At 38.1% G+C, this 17531-nt stretch overlaps 1 protein-coding gene across 5 annotated transcripts in view; it reads right to left on the bottom strand.

The window, feature by feature from the left end:
- Positions 1-1680: 1680 nt before the first annotated feature.
- The window catches only part of HIBCH (3-hydroxyisobutyryl-CoA hydrolase), a 95804-nt gene continuing 79953 nt past the window's right edge, over positions 1681-17531 (bottom strand). For all 5 annotated transcript variants that reach the window (XM_043577309.1, XM_043577307.1, XM_043577306.1 and 2 more), the window contains 3 exons: positions 10623-10742; positions 5675-5708; positions 1681-2354 (listed from right to left, as the gene is read on the bottom strand). In XM_043577309.1, coding sequence (XP_043433244.1) covers positions 2239-2354; positions 5675-5708; positions 10623-10742 — 270 coding nt within the window. In that variant the 3' untranslated portion in view covers positions 1681-2238. The remainder of the gene's footprint in view (positions 2355-5674; positions 5709-10622; positions 10743-17531) is intronic.

The raw sequence follows: 17531 nt of genomic DNA on the forward strand, positions 1-17531 counted from the left end.
ACTGAGGGAAGGGACACAGTAGCAAGTTCCTTTCTTTACCACCCTGACAGGTGACCAACTACTACTGACTCTTTTCTCTCGAGAACATCCAGGATAGGCGCAGATGAGCCGCAGCCAGTGCGACAAAGAACCTGCTGATGGCAACTGTAAACGAAGATTCTCAGAGGAAGCGTGCAGGTTCCTCACTTACACAGACTCACGTAACCCCGCAAAAGTGCTTCCCTGCTCCCTTCTCCAGTTAAAGGTCTCCTGTGTGCTCTTACCTTTCAGTTACAAGCCTTTGATATCAGAGTGCTCCATTTTCAGTTGCCTTATCTGTCCTTTGCTAACCACCTATGGTCGTTAGCACTCAAAGCACAATTTGGAAGGGGATAAAAACGATCCTAGTTCCAAAGGAATAATTTGTGTCAAATTGCCTTATTAGTATTAAAAATAGACATACTGCTGAATGAATGAGCTAGCATGACAGATGTATCCTACTTAATATCATTGCCATTTTATGAGATGAGGGAACTATACTTTTTTATTGTATAGTTTTAGGAATCAAGTAAATTCAAGGAATAGTAGTTAAAAAACAAAGTTCCAACAAATCTATTGTTTGCTTAATCATAAGGCCCTCACTATGTATCTGTGTGGCCAAATAGAACATACCTTCCTTAGGCAAGTGGGCACAAGCTCAGATGTACTCCCTATCTCTTACTTTGCAAAACTCACATTTTGTTAGCTAATTCTCTTCCTGTAAGACTTAGCTATGAAATGGTATATTTTTTCCAAATATTTTTGAGAAAACATTTTTTTCTAACTGTACAATAAAAGTCTAGTTGCAATTAACTAGCTATGAGTTCTTATTAAAGCAAATGCCTTTCAACATTGTATACTGTCAAATTTTTTGACATAAAGAACTTAACATTTTATGCATGTCTAATGAATACAAAGTGAATAAAAATACAAATAATTTCTTGGATCACTCAGGTCCAATTTAAGAGCTTTAAGAATATAAATGTAAACATGTCCATTATCATGCTGTCTTTAGTCTAAATCTGTTCCTCACTTTTTGGGGGACGGAATGCTTCATGTTAAATATTAAAAATAGAAAATTTAAAGCAACTCCTTCTAGACTGCAATTTCCTCATCTAAAAGAGGAGTGCAGGATATAAGTTTTGATGTCTTTCTCAGTTCTTCCACCTTTGTTATTGAAATCTGAAATTTTCTTCATTTCTGAGGGGTTTTGGATGAAGGAAAAACTGTAACAAGTTATAAATGATAAACTGGCCTTTAAAGGTCATTCTTCTCTAGACTTGAATGTGCCAAGTCTGGAACACCCTGCAGTTTCTTGTGTACCTTAAGAAAAACTTATTTTGTCAACAATACCAATTATTGAAGGTATTTCTATTTTGAACAAAACTCCTGGCTTTCGACTTTTTTTTCCTCCTGATTTAAACTACATAATGCCAAATAATTTCCCACACTTCCTAATTTCTCATTCTGTCAGTTTAACAAATCCTAAAAAAAAAAACAATGAGAACTAATGCTTTCACTTTCACTATAGGAAGGATTCTGGTTAATTTTAGGGAAGACCAAAGATGAGTTAATAATACTAGAGAGATAACCTCATAAAAACCTTTTTGCTTTCCCTGAGATTTCTAATATTATAAAAGGAACACTTCTACAGTAACATAATTATTTTAAAATAGATTTATTCATGCAGAAAATTCTATGAAGCATTAACACAATAGACAAAAAAATTTCAGGGCCATTTCTTAATCATCTATATATAGATTTAATCAATGTACAAACTACTACCCAAAGCCAAAACATAAGGTTCCCATTTCAATTAGAGATTTCAACTCCACAATCTCTAAAGAATTTCAAATTTTCCCATCTATAAAGCAGGGGTTGGCAAACATTTTCTGCAAAGGATCACACAGTAAATATTTTAGGCTTTGCTAGCCTGACAATCTCTGTTGCAACTACTCAAAGCACCCATAGACAATATGTAGAGATGAGTATAGTTACGTTCCAATAAAGCTTCATTTGTGGACACTGATACTTGAATTTCATATAATTTTCACACATCATGTAATATTAGTATTTGCTTTCTTCCTCTAACCATTTAAAAATGCAGAAACCATTCTTAGCTGGTGGAAAAATAAATAACAGGCAGCAGGCCAGATCTGGCCCATGTGCCATAGTTTGCCAACATCTGCTCCAAAATAATCCCTTAAAAATCCAGTCGCCTTATAATTTCAAATCGTTACTTGCCAGAGATTTAAAGTAACTATTCAAATCTTCTTCAGTAACTTCTTTTAGATTAGCCGGTTTCCATTTTGGGCTCTGGTCTTTATCTATTAAAACTGTCAAGTGAAGACATAAGAAATGTTAGTACATTTCTTTCAGGTATTACCAGATTTTAATTACAGAACTGACAGAAACCACCTTACACAAGGCATATTTTCTATAGCACTCTTTCTGCAAAGTTTAAATCTTTGTATGTGTTCCATTTTTCTTTTTAAATTAAGCCCCAACAGAATTTGGATGGATGATGACCCATGTGGTTATCTCCCAACCTGCTAAGTCTGATGCCCGGAACTTGAATATAGCCCACGAACTAATGTGGTTTAAGACTGGGAACTCTTTTTCCTTCTTCAAACAAAACTGTAAATGAAATCTTCCTGTTATAAAACAGCTAAAACCAGGGTTGGTGCAGTTTAAAGGGAAGGCAGGGGAGGGTGGAGAGCCCAGATCTGCCTTCTAACCTCCTCCACATTGAGTTGAAAGGAAAATTACTTAGAAGGGGATGACTTTATGCATAATTAAATGAGGACACTGTTTTGCTGAATCCTCTGGTTCACACAGCTCTGCATTAAAATACCAGACCACCTTCAGGTTATCATAAGAAACTCGACTTCTCTTATTTCGGTGTAGTCATCATTTAGTGTAGCCACATAGCATCCCCACAGGATCATAAGTATGAGGCAATCGGCAAACCTCTCCTTTAAAAAGGTAGGCGAGTGTCCACTTCCTGGTTGTGACTGTATACTATAGTTATACAAATGTTACTGTTTGGGAAAACTTGGAGGGCACATAGGATCTCTCTATATTATTTCTTAAAACTGCATGTTAATCTACAATTATCTCAAAATTTTTTTTAAAAGAGAAAGGGACTAGGTATGGTTATGGGAGGGAATTTCAACCATATTTAAAATGTAAATAATTCTTGTGAATGATAAAAATATTTAAACATAAAAACTCTGAACTTAAAAAACCAAATTTAGTATTAGAAAGTTAAATAAAGAAGCAATCTGGAAACCAAGAAACAGGAAGTAAAGGGGCTGCATTATTAAATGCGGATACTAGAGGTTTTTAAGGCTCGGCTGCCTAGCTACATGATTCTAGCCAGTATCAGATCAGTGGTAACACTGAACACTGATGTTATGATCCCTGCCAATTTGACAGTCTTACATTCCCCAGACAGACAGCATAAGTAAAAACAATTCTGGAACATTTCTTCAAGAGTCTCTTCCTTTTTAAGCCCTCTGGCCAATGCTATCATGCTATCTACCTCCTTGACAGTCTGAAGGGCAAAATGAAAGAGAATATTAGTCAAATCTGTATGTTCTTTTATTTCAAACTGACATAATTTTTTACTTAGCATAGATATAACAAGTTCTTGCCATGTAGACAGCTCAGGGTTTTTCAAGTCTCGTGAGGCACCCACTCAAATCCCATTTGGTAACTCTCTAGCTCTGCTGAAATAACCTATTTTTATTTTCTTCTATAACCAGGAAGAAGTTTATTCTAGATGTTAAGAGTAAGAATTTTTAACAACCACTCCCCTAATTTGCTAACATATTTTATCATTAGCAAACTGTAGCAAACATTTGGTTATTATGCAAGAACACCAAACAGTTTTACCCAGAATAGATACTGCTTTCAAAATAAGGAGCTTATGCTAAAGATGGGGCAGTATACTTTCTCTTCATTAGAAAGTAGCTTGATAGGGGCGCCTGGGTGGCGCAGTTGGTTAAGCGTCCAACTTCAGCCAGGTCACGATCTTGCGGTCTGTGAGTTCGAGCCCCGCGTCGGGCTCTGGGCTGATGGCTCAGAGCCTGGAGCCTGTTTCCGATTCTGTGTCTGCCTCTCTCTCTGCCCTTCCCCCGTTCATGCTCTGTCTCTCTCTGTCCCAAAAATAAATAAACGTTGAAAAAAAAAAAAAAAAAAAAAAAAAGAAAGTAGCTTGATAAGCTCTTGCCTTATGAATCAGAATGTTGATGCTGCTTGGTTTTAACTCCGTTTCCTTAAGACAATAGACAGTAAATATGAAAAAAAAAAAACCTTCATTTTTTAAGTTTAAGAAGGGCTGCTATAACATATAATGAGTATTTTAGCAATAAAACCCAAATAGCACACACATCCTTCTAATAACTAATAGTTGTCTAGGCTCTGATCCACATGCAGCAAGAATTTGCAGGGAATTAGTGGGAAAAGTGCTTATTTTACCTGGTTTCTATAAAACATATAGCCATCTCCTCTGACTCAATTCCCTGTGCCTTCTAAGAGAATTTAAACCCCTGCTTATTTCTTTTTTTTTAATTTTTTTTAACATTTATTCATTTTTGAAAGACAGAAAGAGACAGAGCATGAATGGGGGAGGGGCAGAGAGAGAGGGAGACACAGAATCTGAAGCAGGCTCCAGGCTCTGAGCTGTCAGCACAGAACCCAGTGCAGGGCTTGAACTCATGGACCGCGAGATCATGACCCAAGCCGAAGTCGGCCGCCCAACCGACTGAGCCACCCAGGTGCCCCTAACCCCCTGCTTATTTCTGATATTTTATCATGCCATAAATTAAGATAATTCTACAATGGTGACCAGTATTTATCAAAGCTTACAGCTCAGAGAACATAATCTTTTATTTAGATAAAGTAAATACAGAGTCTGTACTATATTAAAGGGATCAATAAAAACATTAAAAAATTAGATGTGCAAAACACATGCAAAGGTTAAGAACTCATTTTATACAACATAAAAAACAGCTATTATTTATAGGGATATGAGCTTATACATAAAAAATTGTTGCAAATTTTCTAAAAACAAAAAAAAAATCAACCATTTCACTTGCTTTTTGTAAATATGCTGACTTTGGAGATGATAATGATAAACCAGAAATTAATAAGAACACTAGCACATGTTACCAATTATGTCATATGGTTTTTCTCAATGTCAATTTTGAACTTGTCAGGTATAGGCAAAGAGGTAATGGTAGAGATTCAATGCTGCTGGGATTTTGCCAGGCCAGTACTAGAAAGAAGAGGGGCAGGGGACTTGAGGGCTTCTTGCAAGGGAATAAATGCACCTTTCAAAGGTTTCAGCAACAGAACGACTGTTCAAACTCAGCTGCACTTGGCAGAGGCAGTCTGTGTGACTGTAGAAGCAGGGTCACCTCTTAGAAATTAGGGAGCGGTGACACAAGGTTATGTGAATTTTTCAAACAATATTGGTTTTAAAGACAGATCTTCCCTTATATGTCAGTTGGTAATATTAAAATAGCAACAACTTTGCAATCTTTATGAAGGTATAATTTTCACTAATAAAACAACTATCATCTTTGATTGACAGTGTAGGCTCGCAAATCCTATTTCCATAATAGCCAGGAAGAAGACAACCATCACTTACCTGCCCTAACACCTTCATGAAAGTCATGGCCTCCCTGAAAGAAAATGAGATTAAATGGTGAATTTCCAGGCATCCTTATTCGCAGTGATGATCTCTCCCCTCCACCCACTGTAGCCTCCCACCCCCATGGCCATAGCCTGAAATATACATTTAGAGACTGGACTGCCTTTATGACCCACTCTCGGATCACCACCTCCGATTCTTATCTGCTCGAGTATCTTCACTTGGAAATCTCTGACCCCACTGAACACCACCGATACTACAACTTTTCCACCACTCACCTTGCTCTTCATCCAGCCCAGTCTCCCCAGTGCATTAATGTGGTCACCTTGCCTCAAAAATGCCCTCAACTCCCTCAAGCCTTTTTCCTCCCTCTAGTCTTTCCTGGCAAAATCCCAGCACCAGCTGCCCCTACCATTTACCTCTGCCTTCTTTCGAGCAGCTAAATCTTGCTGCAGAAAAATCATACAACTGTGACTGGTTTCATTTAAAATTCATGACCATACAGAGTGGCTAAAATTAACAATTCAGGAAACAACAGATGCTGGTGAGGATGTGGAGAAACGGGAACCCTCTTGCACTATTGGTGGGAATGCAAACTGGTGCAGCCACTCTGGAAAACAGTGTGGAGGTTCCTCAAAAAATTAAAAATAGAACTATCCTACAACCCAGCAATAGCACTACTAGGAATTTATCCAAAGGATATATAGGGGCACATGTACCCCAATGTTTATAGCAGCACTTTCAACAATAGCCAAATTATGGAAAGAGCCTAAATGTCCATCAACTGATGAATGGATAAAGAAATTATGGTTTATATACACAATGGAATACTACTTGGCAATGAGAAAGAATGAAATCATGCCATTTGCAGCAACATGGATGGAACTAGAAGGTATTATGCTGAGTGAAATAAGTCAGTCAGAGAAAGACAGATATCATATGTTTTCACTCATATCTAGATCTTGAGAAACTTAACAGAAGACCATGGGGGAAGGGAAGGTGAAAAAATGGTTACAAACAGAGAGGGAGGGAGGTAAACCTTAAGAGATTCTTAAATACAGAGAACAAACTGAGGGTTGATGCGGGGGGTGGGGTGGGAGAGGGGAAAATGGGTGATGGGCATTGAAGAGGGCACCTGTTGGGATGAGCACTGGGTATTGTATGTAAGCGATGAACCATGGGAATCTACCCCAAAACCAAGAGCACACTTTACACACTGAATGTTAGCCAATTTGACAATAAATTATATTTTTAAAAAATTAAAAAAAATTAAAGTTCATGACCACAAACCTCAAACAGGCATGGAAAACTGCCTAACAATCCATGTTCTCTTCCCCGCTTCCCAGGATGATAATTCTAACTGCCTTCTACCTTCTCAACCTCTAATCCTAGCATATCTCTAGTTCTTCTCCTGGCATCATCAATGTTGGCAGCATAACTCAGTGACTGACTACAATTCAAATGTCTGGGCTCACCTCCTGGCTCCACTACATGGTGGTAGCTATGTGACCTTTATCTACTAATTTCATTAATGCCAAGCTTCCTTACATGAAATGGCAACATCAATACATCCATCACAGGATTATCTTACTCCACATCCCAGCACAGTGTCTGACACACAGTTAAGTATCCAGTAAATGCTATTCGTATCATCAACATAATCTTTTTTCTCTATTGGATCATTTCCAATCAATTATAAACATGTTCTAGTATCTTCCACCTTATAAAATAACAAGGAACCTCACTTGATTCCACAGTCCTAACTTCTACCCTACTTCTGTTTTAAGAAGAGTTGTCTACATATAGCCGTCACTTCTCCACATCCCATTTATTCATTTCCTCTCCAACTCACCATACTATAACTTTTGCCCCCACACTCTAAACGGCTTGCCAAACCACCTGTAACTTCAGTGTTGCCATATGCTGAGTATGACTTTATCCTCCCCTACTGGGCACTTTCACAGTGCTTCCTCCTCCTTGAAACATTGATCTCTTGCTTTCATGACTCCTGGTTCTTCCACCTCTGTCCTTTTTCTCTTCCACCCTATTCAGAATTTCTTGGGGCTCAGATCCGGGCTCTCTCATTTTCTTTCTATATGCTCTTACCCATTCTATACCCAACACATGAGCACTGAGTTATCAATTCTGTTAAGATACAAGATCACGTCACTCCTCTACTCAAAAACATCCAGTACCTTCCCATGGTATTCAGAACAAAAGCCAGAGTTTTATAAAGGCCTTTGAGGAAGCTACATATGCTCTGCCCAGTCCTTCTCTACCCTGTTAGCTCTCACCTCATCTCTCTCACTCACTTGACCCTCCTTCTCTGCCCATGCCACCCACCAAGGCTTCCTGCAGCTCCTAGAACAGGCAGGCACACCCCTGCCTCATGGCTTTGTACTGCCTCTGCCTGGATGCTCTTCCCCAGATACTTACACAGCTCATTCCTTCACTTCCTTCAGGTTTTTACTCAGAGAACATCTTTTCAGTCAGGTTTTCTCTGGTCATCCTATCTGTAAATTCAAACTCTCCCTCACCTCCTCCTTATGCCATACCCTCCTTCCCACTTTACTTCTTCTCCTTAGTACTTATAATCATATACTATATATTTTATAATTTTATCTGTTTATGATCTATCTCCCCCACTATAAAGTAAGTTCCATAAGAGCAGGCATTTTTGTCTGTTTTGTGGACCTATGCATTCTTGGTGCCTCTAACAATGTCTAGCACATGGTAAGCATTCTTATTAAGTAAATAAATCTCCAAAGCTTCAGACTTAAATCTCTAACCCACAGCTCCGAGCTCCAATTCCTAAATGCATTCTTTCCTTCTCTCACATCCATCATCAAGGCCTATCAATCCTCTCCCACATTATTCCCCAAATCATTCACTTCTCTCCGTTGCCGCCACCCTCGCCGAAGCCACTGCAACTTCACAGCTGGATTACTGCAAAAACTCAAATCTGGTCTCTACATCCCCTCTTGAATCCTTCTAACCCCATCTCCATTCAGCAGCAATAATTACTTTCTTAAAGCAAACAGAACCAAATCATCCACTGCTGAAACCCAAGGGACTTCTCGACATACTCCTTTCTCACCCTTCAGGTCACAGATGAGCACGCATCTCAAAGACGTCTTTTCTGACAACTTATTTCCCTTCGTCTTTCCCACCTGCTCCTGTCCCTGCATCATTCTCTCCCATCATCAACCTGTATGTTTCCTTTGGAGCACTTGCCACAATTTGTAACTATTTTACATATTTTGTTTACTTGTTCTTCATAGTCTCAGTAGACTCTAAATTTCATGAGAACAAGGACTGGGTCACTCTTTCTACAACATAACACTTAGCACAGAACCCGGCAACAACACAGCTAATGGATTTGCTGAAGGAAGGAAGGAATCAATCAATCCAGGCAGTGCAGTAAATGTACAGTGAGAAGCATGGACTGTGTGAGGTATACTGGGGTAGTAGTGGAGAGTACAGGGCCCCCGAGGGAAACCACCTGGTTTCACACACCATGTGTCTGCCACTTAATAGCTATACCACCTTAGGCAGGTTACTTCTCTCGGCCAGCTTCCTCATCTGTAAAGTGGAGACAAGAATAATACCTACCATTCTAGAAATAGTGTAAATTTTTTTTTTTAATTTTTTTAACGTTTATTTTTGAGACAGAGAGAGACAGAGCATGAACAGGGGAGGGGCAGAGAGAGAGGGAGACACAGAATCGGAAACAGGCTCCAGGCTCTGAGCCATCAGCCCAGAGCCTGACGCGGGGCTCGAACTCACGGACCGCGAGATCGTGACCTGGCTGAAGTCGGACGCTCAACCGACTGAGCCACCCAGGCGCCCCGAAATAGTGTAAAATTTAACGGACAGGATGTATGTGAAGTGCCTGGCATAGTACCTTTCTTAACAAACAACAGACCTCAGCTGCCACTTTCATCCTACTAGAAGCGACTTTAAGATTAAAGGGACTAACCGAATTTTATTTATAATTGGATGAACTGCTTGAACACCTTAACTATTTTGTTGTTGTTGTTTATTTATTTATTTTGAGAGAGAATGCACGAGCAGAGGAGGGAAAGAGTGACAGGAGGGAGAGAATCCCAAGCAGGCTCTGTGCTGCCAGCGCAGAACCCAACACAGAGCTCAATCCCACTAACGGTGAGATCATAACCTGAGTCAAAATCAAGAATCGGACACTCAACCGAGCTCCCTAGGCACTCCCCTTAACTACTGCAAGACATGAAAGTCCATTTGGGATATCTGCTTCCTGGTTATTAAACAGAGTATTTTCTTTAGGCCATAAATTTATTAACCTAAAGGCCTTCTACCCATAACACAAAACCAGTGATTCTGCTTTCAAAGAGTTTATCATCTACAAGAGGAAATCTATAGGACTCTGAAATGTTTCATAAAATTAATTTTATAGGTGATTATTTTCTACTTTAAGTGTATTTATAATGGAACTTTCAGTGCTAATCTATTAACTAAAACATGTAACAGACTAGTAACTTCCATTCATACATTATATATATGTATATATGGGTGTATATATACATATTCTATACACACACACACACACACATATATATATATTCCTTGTTTTACCAATGAGGGAATTCAGCTATAGAGAGTTTATGCTTCTTATCCCAAGGTCAGAGACCATGCCTGAAAAATGGTTAATTTCTACTTTGAATTCCACCTGAGATTAGAGGCTTTCTTATAGTACATGCAAATGTAATTGCTATTTCATAAAGGCTTAAGAACAATTTGGAAGAATAGTTCCACACATCTTAATTTAACTGGCCTGTTGTGTTTCCACAGAGTATATTTACAGATAGTTTTAAGTTTCTTGTTTATAGCTTTCTGTATTTTACAAGCTCTACAATGAACATCTATTACTTTCATAAATAGAAAATAACTATTTTTCAAAAATTCTTACCATACAAGCTTGACTCAGCCGATATTCCATAATTAATACTTCTTGCAAGGTCTTTGAAGACCCCTCCATGAGTTGCCTTAGTGTGATCTTTAGGGATGTTGGAGACATTTTATTAATTACCTATGAAAGAAAAAAATTTTTTGCTAGTTTTAGCCCAATAGTTCCTTTATTGTCTATAATAAGCATTTTGATATAAATCTTATTAAAATTTTCTCCTTAAACAGTACTTTCATATGACAGTTTCATAAAAGTAAGATTATACCTTAGCCTAATCCTGCCAAAGCACCAGCAGTTTTCTAATCTATTATAATAACAAGAAAGATCATTCCATCAGTGGAATAAATTCTGTGCCTATAACTTAATAACATAAATCTGTATTTTGTAGCTGCCTGACATAAATTATGATCCCAACTAAGTAAGCAGTGATTATGTTTAAATAAAATTAATACACATCTTATAAACAACAAATATATCAGAGGACATTTTACTTTATAAAGAAGCTGGAGTCAAAATACAGTAGTCTTTCCTTCCCTTTTTGTGACTAAAGAGAAGTGTTTTTAACTGAACTATAGTTTTTACCTATAAATAAATCAACTTACCTTAAAAGGAGAGAAAATAATTCAAGATACCATGAGATGGTCTTCTACAGTATTTAAATATTTAATAAAATAAGAATTACAGGCCCAGCTGGTTGGCTACAGTGCTATACCACTTCCTTATGCATTTAAAGATGCTATTACTAGTGTTCTGACATATGTGTATGACTGTGACCAACAGCTGCTATAAGAGGTCCCATCACATGTTGTATAAACCTGAGGCTTGCCCTTTTCTTTATAATTGCAATATACAGTTTTCAAGTGTGTTGTTGAGTGACTGTCTCAAAGGTATAAATTTCACTTTTTGAGGTCAAAGAATTCCCCACATCAAGACTCCAGGTTCTTTGTAGCATCCTCAAGTCTTGCACACAGATTTGGAGAACAGACTGAATGGAAAGGACAGTATATTACCTACCAGCTGCTAAAATTTAGATGGCTACTCTACAGGAAAAGGTCAGTGAAGATCAGTATCCTACCTGCAGTCACAATGCTGAAGAAAAGACGAGAGAGAGAGAGAGAGAGAGAGAGAGAGAGAGAGAGACAGAGACAGAGAGAGAGAGAGAGAGAAAGCAATTAAGGCTTTTATGTACCTGATTCATTTTCACAGGAACTCACCCTTTTGCCCTCAGTGTCGTACGCACATGATCTCATTTAATGCCCAAGTAGCAACACCACTCACATTCTTGCCTTTCTGGTTGCAGGCCACAAGGTTGATGGCACCCATACAGCAGTCTGCATACTGTGCTAGGAGGCCCCTCCTTTCCACAGGCAAGAAGACAAGAGGTCCATTTTGCTGATGAAACCACTGGTTTTCTCTAGCCAGAGCCATGCCCACATTATCACAGGTGAACATCTGGAAGAACTTCATTCACAATGCTAAAAGGTGTTCTTAAAGGAGTGACACAGCCAACTTTGATCTCTTCTAGTCTGCAAAGTCAATGAAGCTCCAGTTCCCTTTCCAACAGGGCTGTATTATATAAACCCACAATCATGTACCTCAGAACTACAATGATGTCTAATTGCCTGTGTCCTCTTTCTTGGTTTGGCACTTTATATGCAATCTAGAATTCTCAAAACACAAACTCTATCTTTGCTATACTTCCTCATTTGGCTACCAATTAATTTCATTAAAAAGGCCACTTAACAAGAAAGCAATCCCATTTATAATTGCACCAAAAAATAAGATACCTAGGAATAAATAACCAAGGAGATAAAAAAAAAACCTGTATTCTGAAAACTATAAAACATTGATGAAAGAAACTGCAGATGACACAAATGGAAAGATATTCCATGCTCATGGATTAGAAGAACCAAATACTGTTAAAATGTCTATACTGCCCAAAGCAATATACAGATTTAATGCAATCCCTATCAAAATACCAACAGCATTTTCCACAGAACTAGAATACTACCAAAATTTATATGGACGCACAAAAGACCCCAAATAGCCAAAGCAATCTTGAGAAAGAAGAACAAGGCTGGAGGTATTAAATCCCAGATTTCAAGATACACTACAAAGCTAGAGTAATCCAAGCAGTATGGTACTGGCACAAAAATAAACACATAGACCAATGAAACAGAACAGAGACCCCAGAAATAAACCCACACTTATACGGTCAATTAATCTACAAGAAAGGAGGCAAGAATATACAATGGGGAAAAGATAGGTTCTTTAATAAAACTGGACAGCTACATGCAAAAGAAAGAAACTGGACCACTTTCTTACAACATACCAGAAATAAGCTCAAAATGGATAAAGACCTAAATGTGAAACCTGAAACCATAAAACTCTGAGAAGAAAACACAGGCAGTAATTTCTTTGACACTGACAGTAGAAATATTTTTCTAAACAAAAAAATTTTTTATATGTCTAAGGCAAGGGAAACAAAAGCGAAAATAAACTACTAAGAGTATGTACACACACACACACACACACACACACACACACACACACACACAAGCTTTTGTGCAGCAAAGGAAACCATCAACAAAATGACCAGGCAACCTACTGAATGGGGAAAGATATCTGCAAATGATATGTCCAAAAAGGAATTGATATCCAAAATATATAAAGAACTTATACAACTCAACACAAAAACAATCTAATTAAAAAGAGGCAGAAGACATGAATGGACATTTCCCCAAAGACATATACATGGCCAACAAACACATGAAAAGCAATTCAGCATCACTAAGCATCAGGGAAATGTAAATCAAAACCACCACAAGATATCACCGTATACCTGTCAGAATAGCCAGTATCAAAAAGACCAGAAACAACAAGTGTTGGTGAGGATGTGGAGAAAAAGGAACTCTTGTGAACTGTTGCTAGGAATGCAAACTGGTGCAGCCACTGGAGAAAACTATGTAGGTTCCTCAAAAAATTAAAAATAGGATTACCATATGATCCAGTAATTCCACTACCAGGTATTTACCCAAAGAAAACAAAAACATTAATTTGAAAAGATACATGCATCCCTATGTTTATTGCAGCATTATTTACAATAGCCAAGATATGAAAGCCACCCAAGCATCCAACAACAGATGAATGAATAAAGAAGATATGGTGTGTATATACAATGGAGCATGACTCAGCCATAAAAAAGAACGAGATCTTGACTTTTACAACATGGATGGACCTAGTGTGTATAATGCTAAGCGAAGTAAATCAGAGAAAGACAAATACTGTATGAGTTCACTAATACATGGAATTTAAGAAACAAAATAAATAAACAAAGAAAAAAGAAAAACAAAAACAAAAACAAAACAGACTTAAATACAGAGAACTGGTGGTTGTCAGAGGGAGGCAGGTGGAGGAATGGATGAAACAGGGTAAAAAGGCCGTGTAAGGGGTCCTCCAGTTGTCTGTGCGTGTGCACACACACATAAATACACAAGAGGAGAAAAAAAGGGAAGAAAATTTCATTTGAAAAGCTCCACTGGTTCAGACATTTCATGAATTAGTAATTACAGATATTTCCTAAGACAGACATCATATTTAAAGAAAGAGTATACTGGCAATTTGACACACTCAGGGTTTGAACTCGAGTCCAACAACTCAGCAGAATTCCAGTTCCACCACCTCCTACATGATCGATCTTAATTTCCTCATTAGTAAAATGGATATAGTAACACTACCTACCTCATAAATGGTATGGCAATACACAATGTGCACCATGTCAGTCTATTTATACACACATTTCTCCAAAGAAGATACAAATGGCCAGCAAGTATATGAAAAGATGTTCAGTATCACTCATCATTAGAGAAATGTAAATCAAAAACCACAATGAGCTATCATGTCATAGCCATTAGGATGGTTACCATCAAGAAGACAGAAAATAATGAGTTGGCCAAGAGTAGAAAAATTGGAACCTTATGCACTGTTGGTGGGTGGTAATGTAAAATGGTGCAGCTGCTATGGAAAAGAGTATGGAGGTTCCTCAACAGTTAAAAACAGAATTACCATATAATGCAGCAATTCCACTCTGGGTATATATCCAAAAGAATTAAAAGGGTCTTGAAAAGATATTTGTACATCCATGTTCATAGCAGCATGTTCACAAGAGCCAAAAGGTAGAAGCAATCCAAATTAAATGTCCATCAACAGGATGAAGAAAATGTATTATATACGTACAATGGAATATTATTATTCAGCCTTAAAAAGGAATGAAATTCTGGCACATGCTACAACATGTATGAACTTTGAAACATTATGCTAAGTGAAATAAGCCAGTCACAATAGGACAACTGCTGTATGATTCCACTGTGTGAGGCATCCAGCATAGTCAAATTTACAGCAGCAGAGAGCAGAATAGTGGTTGCCAGAAACTGGAGGGAGGAGGAAATAGGGAGTTATTATTTAATGGGTATAAAGTTTCATTCAGTTTTATAAGATGAAAATGTTCTGGAGATTGGTTGTACAACAAGCGAATATACCTAACAAAAGTGAGGTATATACTTAAAAATAGTTAAGATGGTAAATTTTATACTGTATGTATTTTACCGCAATTAAAACACACGCACACACACACACACACACACACACACACACAGCATGTCAACTGGAGACTTTGGTTAAGGTTTCCCTAACGTTTAAATAGCCCAAACAGCTTACATGGGTTGTTTGGCACGATGAACAACCTACACCCAAAGGGGGATTAAAGGAGATTGGAGGAACTCCAACCATAAGCATTTAAAAAAAAAAAAGTGTATTGGAACATTTGGAACATTGAAGGGAAATCTAAGAAAGGAAGTGAGAAGCCATAAAATAAGGTACTATGAAAATTGTATCAGTTGTAAAGAATTTACAAGTTACTCATATTTGTTCTTTTTTTAAAATCCATGTTATCCTACAGTGATTAGCAGTAAAAACTTTAAAAATCTAAACAAAGGATAAAAAAGCTTATGTTTTTATTTAATGATTAGCCAAGTATTTTGAAAAGATTTTGTTCTTCCCCGTGAGCAATCATGGAAAGGAACACATACACAGAATAGATGGTTGCAACTTGGAACTTAAATAGACCTACAGAAGGAAGACAGGAATCCCTGAAAAGCCCACAGGGATTAGAGCAATCCTAGAAGCTTACTGACAAGTAAGCTTGTCACAAGTATTAGAATCTAATACTTGTCACAAGTATTAGAATCTTTTAAAAATTTTGTTCAAATTTTGATCTGCAAATCTTTCATGGAAGCACTGAAAACTATCTTCAGGGTTTTTTCTTGATGTATGCTTCTGGTTGAGATAATTAAAAGGAACCCTGTATCTAAGCTCTAACAGGGAAGCCTCAGTGGGGATTTTTTGATCCTCACACCATGTTATTCCCAGCAGATACTAGTATTGTGGAGCCACATTCATTCACCAGAGCTATAGGTCAACTGAAAAAAAATGAAAACCTATCCTCCCAATGGGAGTGCTTATGGTGATCCCAGCTGTCATGGCTGGCTTGCCTTTTTGAATACATAATCACCATACTGCCAGAGGTACAGAAGGAAAACTGAAAGAATATTTGAGTTCTATGCCTTGATTTTGGCTTAGGCTCGTGGTTTTCAAATGATATGTCTAGTTGCATATCTGTACTGCTTTAAAGTGACATCATTTAACTTATAAGGTAAGGTGCTACATGACTATTTTCAAATGAAATTGCTAAGTGCATACTTAATTGGGCCCCATTGCTGGGGGAAAAAACAAAAACAGGAATACTAGTTTCTATATTGCTCTGGAAACAAGAGAACCAGCTTAAAGTCAGAATCCTTGATATATAAAATGATTATTCACATTTATGCAAACATTCCTAAAAGTTAATGGTGATATTAATTTTTTGAATTAGGCTGGTCTACCTACTCTAATTTATGCCTATCCTTGAATGCTAACAGACTTGTAATTACTAAATAAGACCCTAGACTAACTTAAGATTTCCACCTTAAGAGTATAGTAACAATGCAGAAATATTTCCATCTTCACAAGTAAAACTTTAAATTTTTGTAAGTTTTCTGACAACTGAAACACTAAAATTATATGAAAAATACTATCAGATAAGGAAGAGCTAAAACACCTTTTCTTTATAGTTTAAGGAGGGGCGCCTGGGTGGCTCGGTCAGTTAAGCATCTGACTTCGGCTCGGGTCATGATCTCATGGTTTGTGGGTTGGAGCCCTGTGTCAGATTCTGTGTTGATAGCTCGAAGCCTGGAGCCTGCTTCAGATTCTGTGTTTCCCTGTCTCTTTGCCCCTCCCCAACTCACACTCTCTGTCTTTCAAAAATTAATAAACATTGAAAAACAATTTAAAAAAATAAAGTCTAAGCGGGGGGGAAGAGTTAAGATGGAGGAGAAAAAGTAGGGGGACCCTGGGCTTTCCTGGTCACTCAAACACAGCTGTACCGAAGTCAGATCACTTGGAACACCCAGGAAATTAAACTGCGGAGTGGCAGAAGGATCTCTGTGGTTGGAGGGAGACAGTGTGGCAGGTGCATGGTGTGTGGAAGTGAACTGCAGGACAGAAAAACTGTGGTGCTGAGGAGGAGAAGGAACCCTTTCCATGGAGAGACAAAAGGGAGAGAATGATAGAGGGGTTGAGAGACTGCAGCACTCGGTCCACACAAGAGGAAAACCTCTCTGGACCATGGACTAGAGGAGCAAGAGGTACTGAGTGTCACAGTTTTTTGGTTTTTTTTGTTTTTGTTTTTGCAAACACCATGTGGAGCTCAAACTCTGAGGTTTTTAAGTGCATGATTTTCTCTGGAGCAGAGCTGTGGTGTGTGCTCCTGGGGAAGAGGGAGCTGGACCCAGAGTGCAAGCAAGGTGTAGGGATCCC

The sequence above is a fragment of the Prionailurus bengalensis genome, chromosome C1 (genome assembly GCF_016509475.1).
Source record: "Prionailurus bengalensis isolate Pbe53 chromosome C1, Fcat_Pben_1.1_paternal_pri, whole genome shotgun sequence".
NCBI lineage: Eukaryota > Metazoa > Chordata > Mammalia > Carnivora > Felidae > Prionailurus > Prionailurus bengalensis.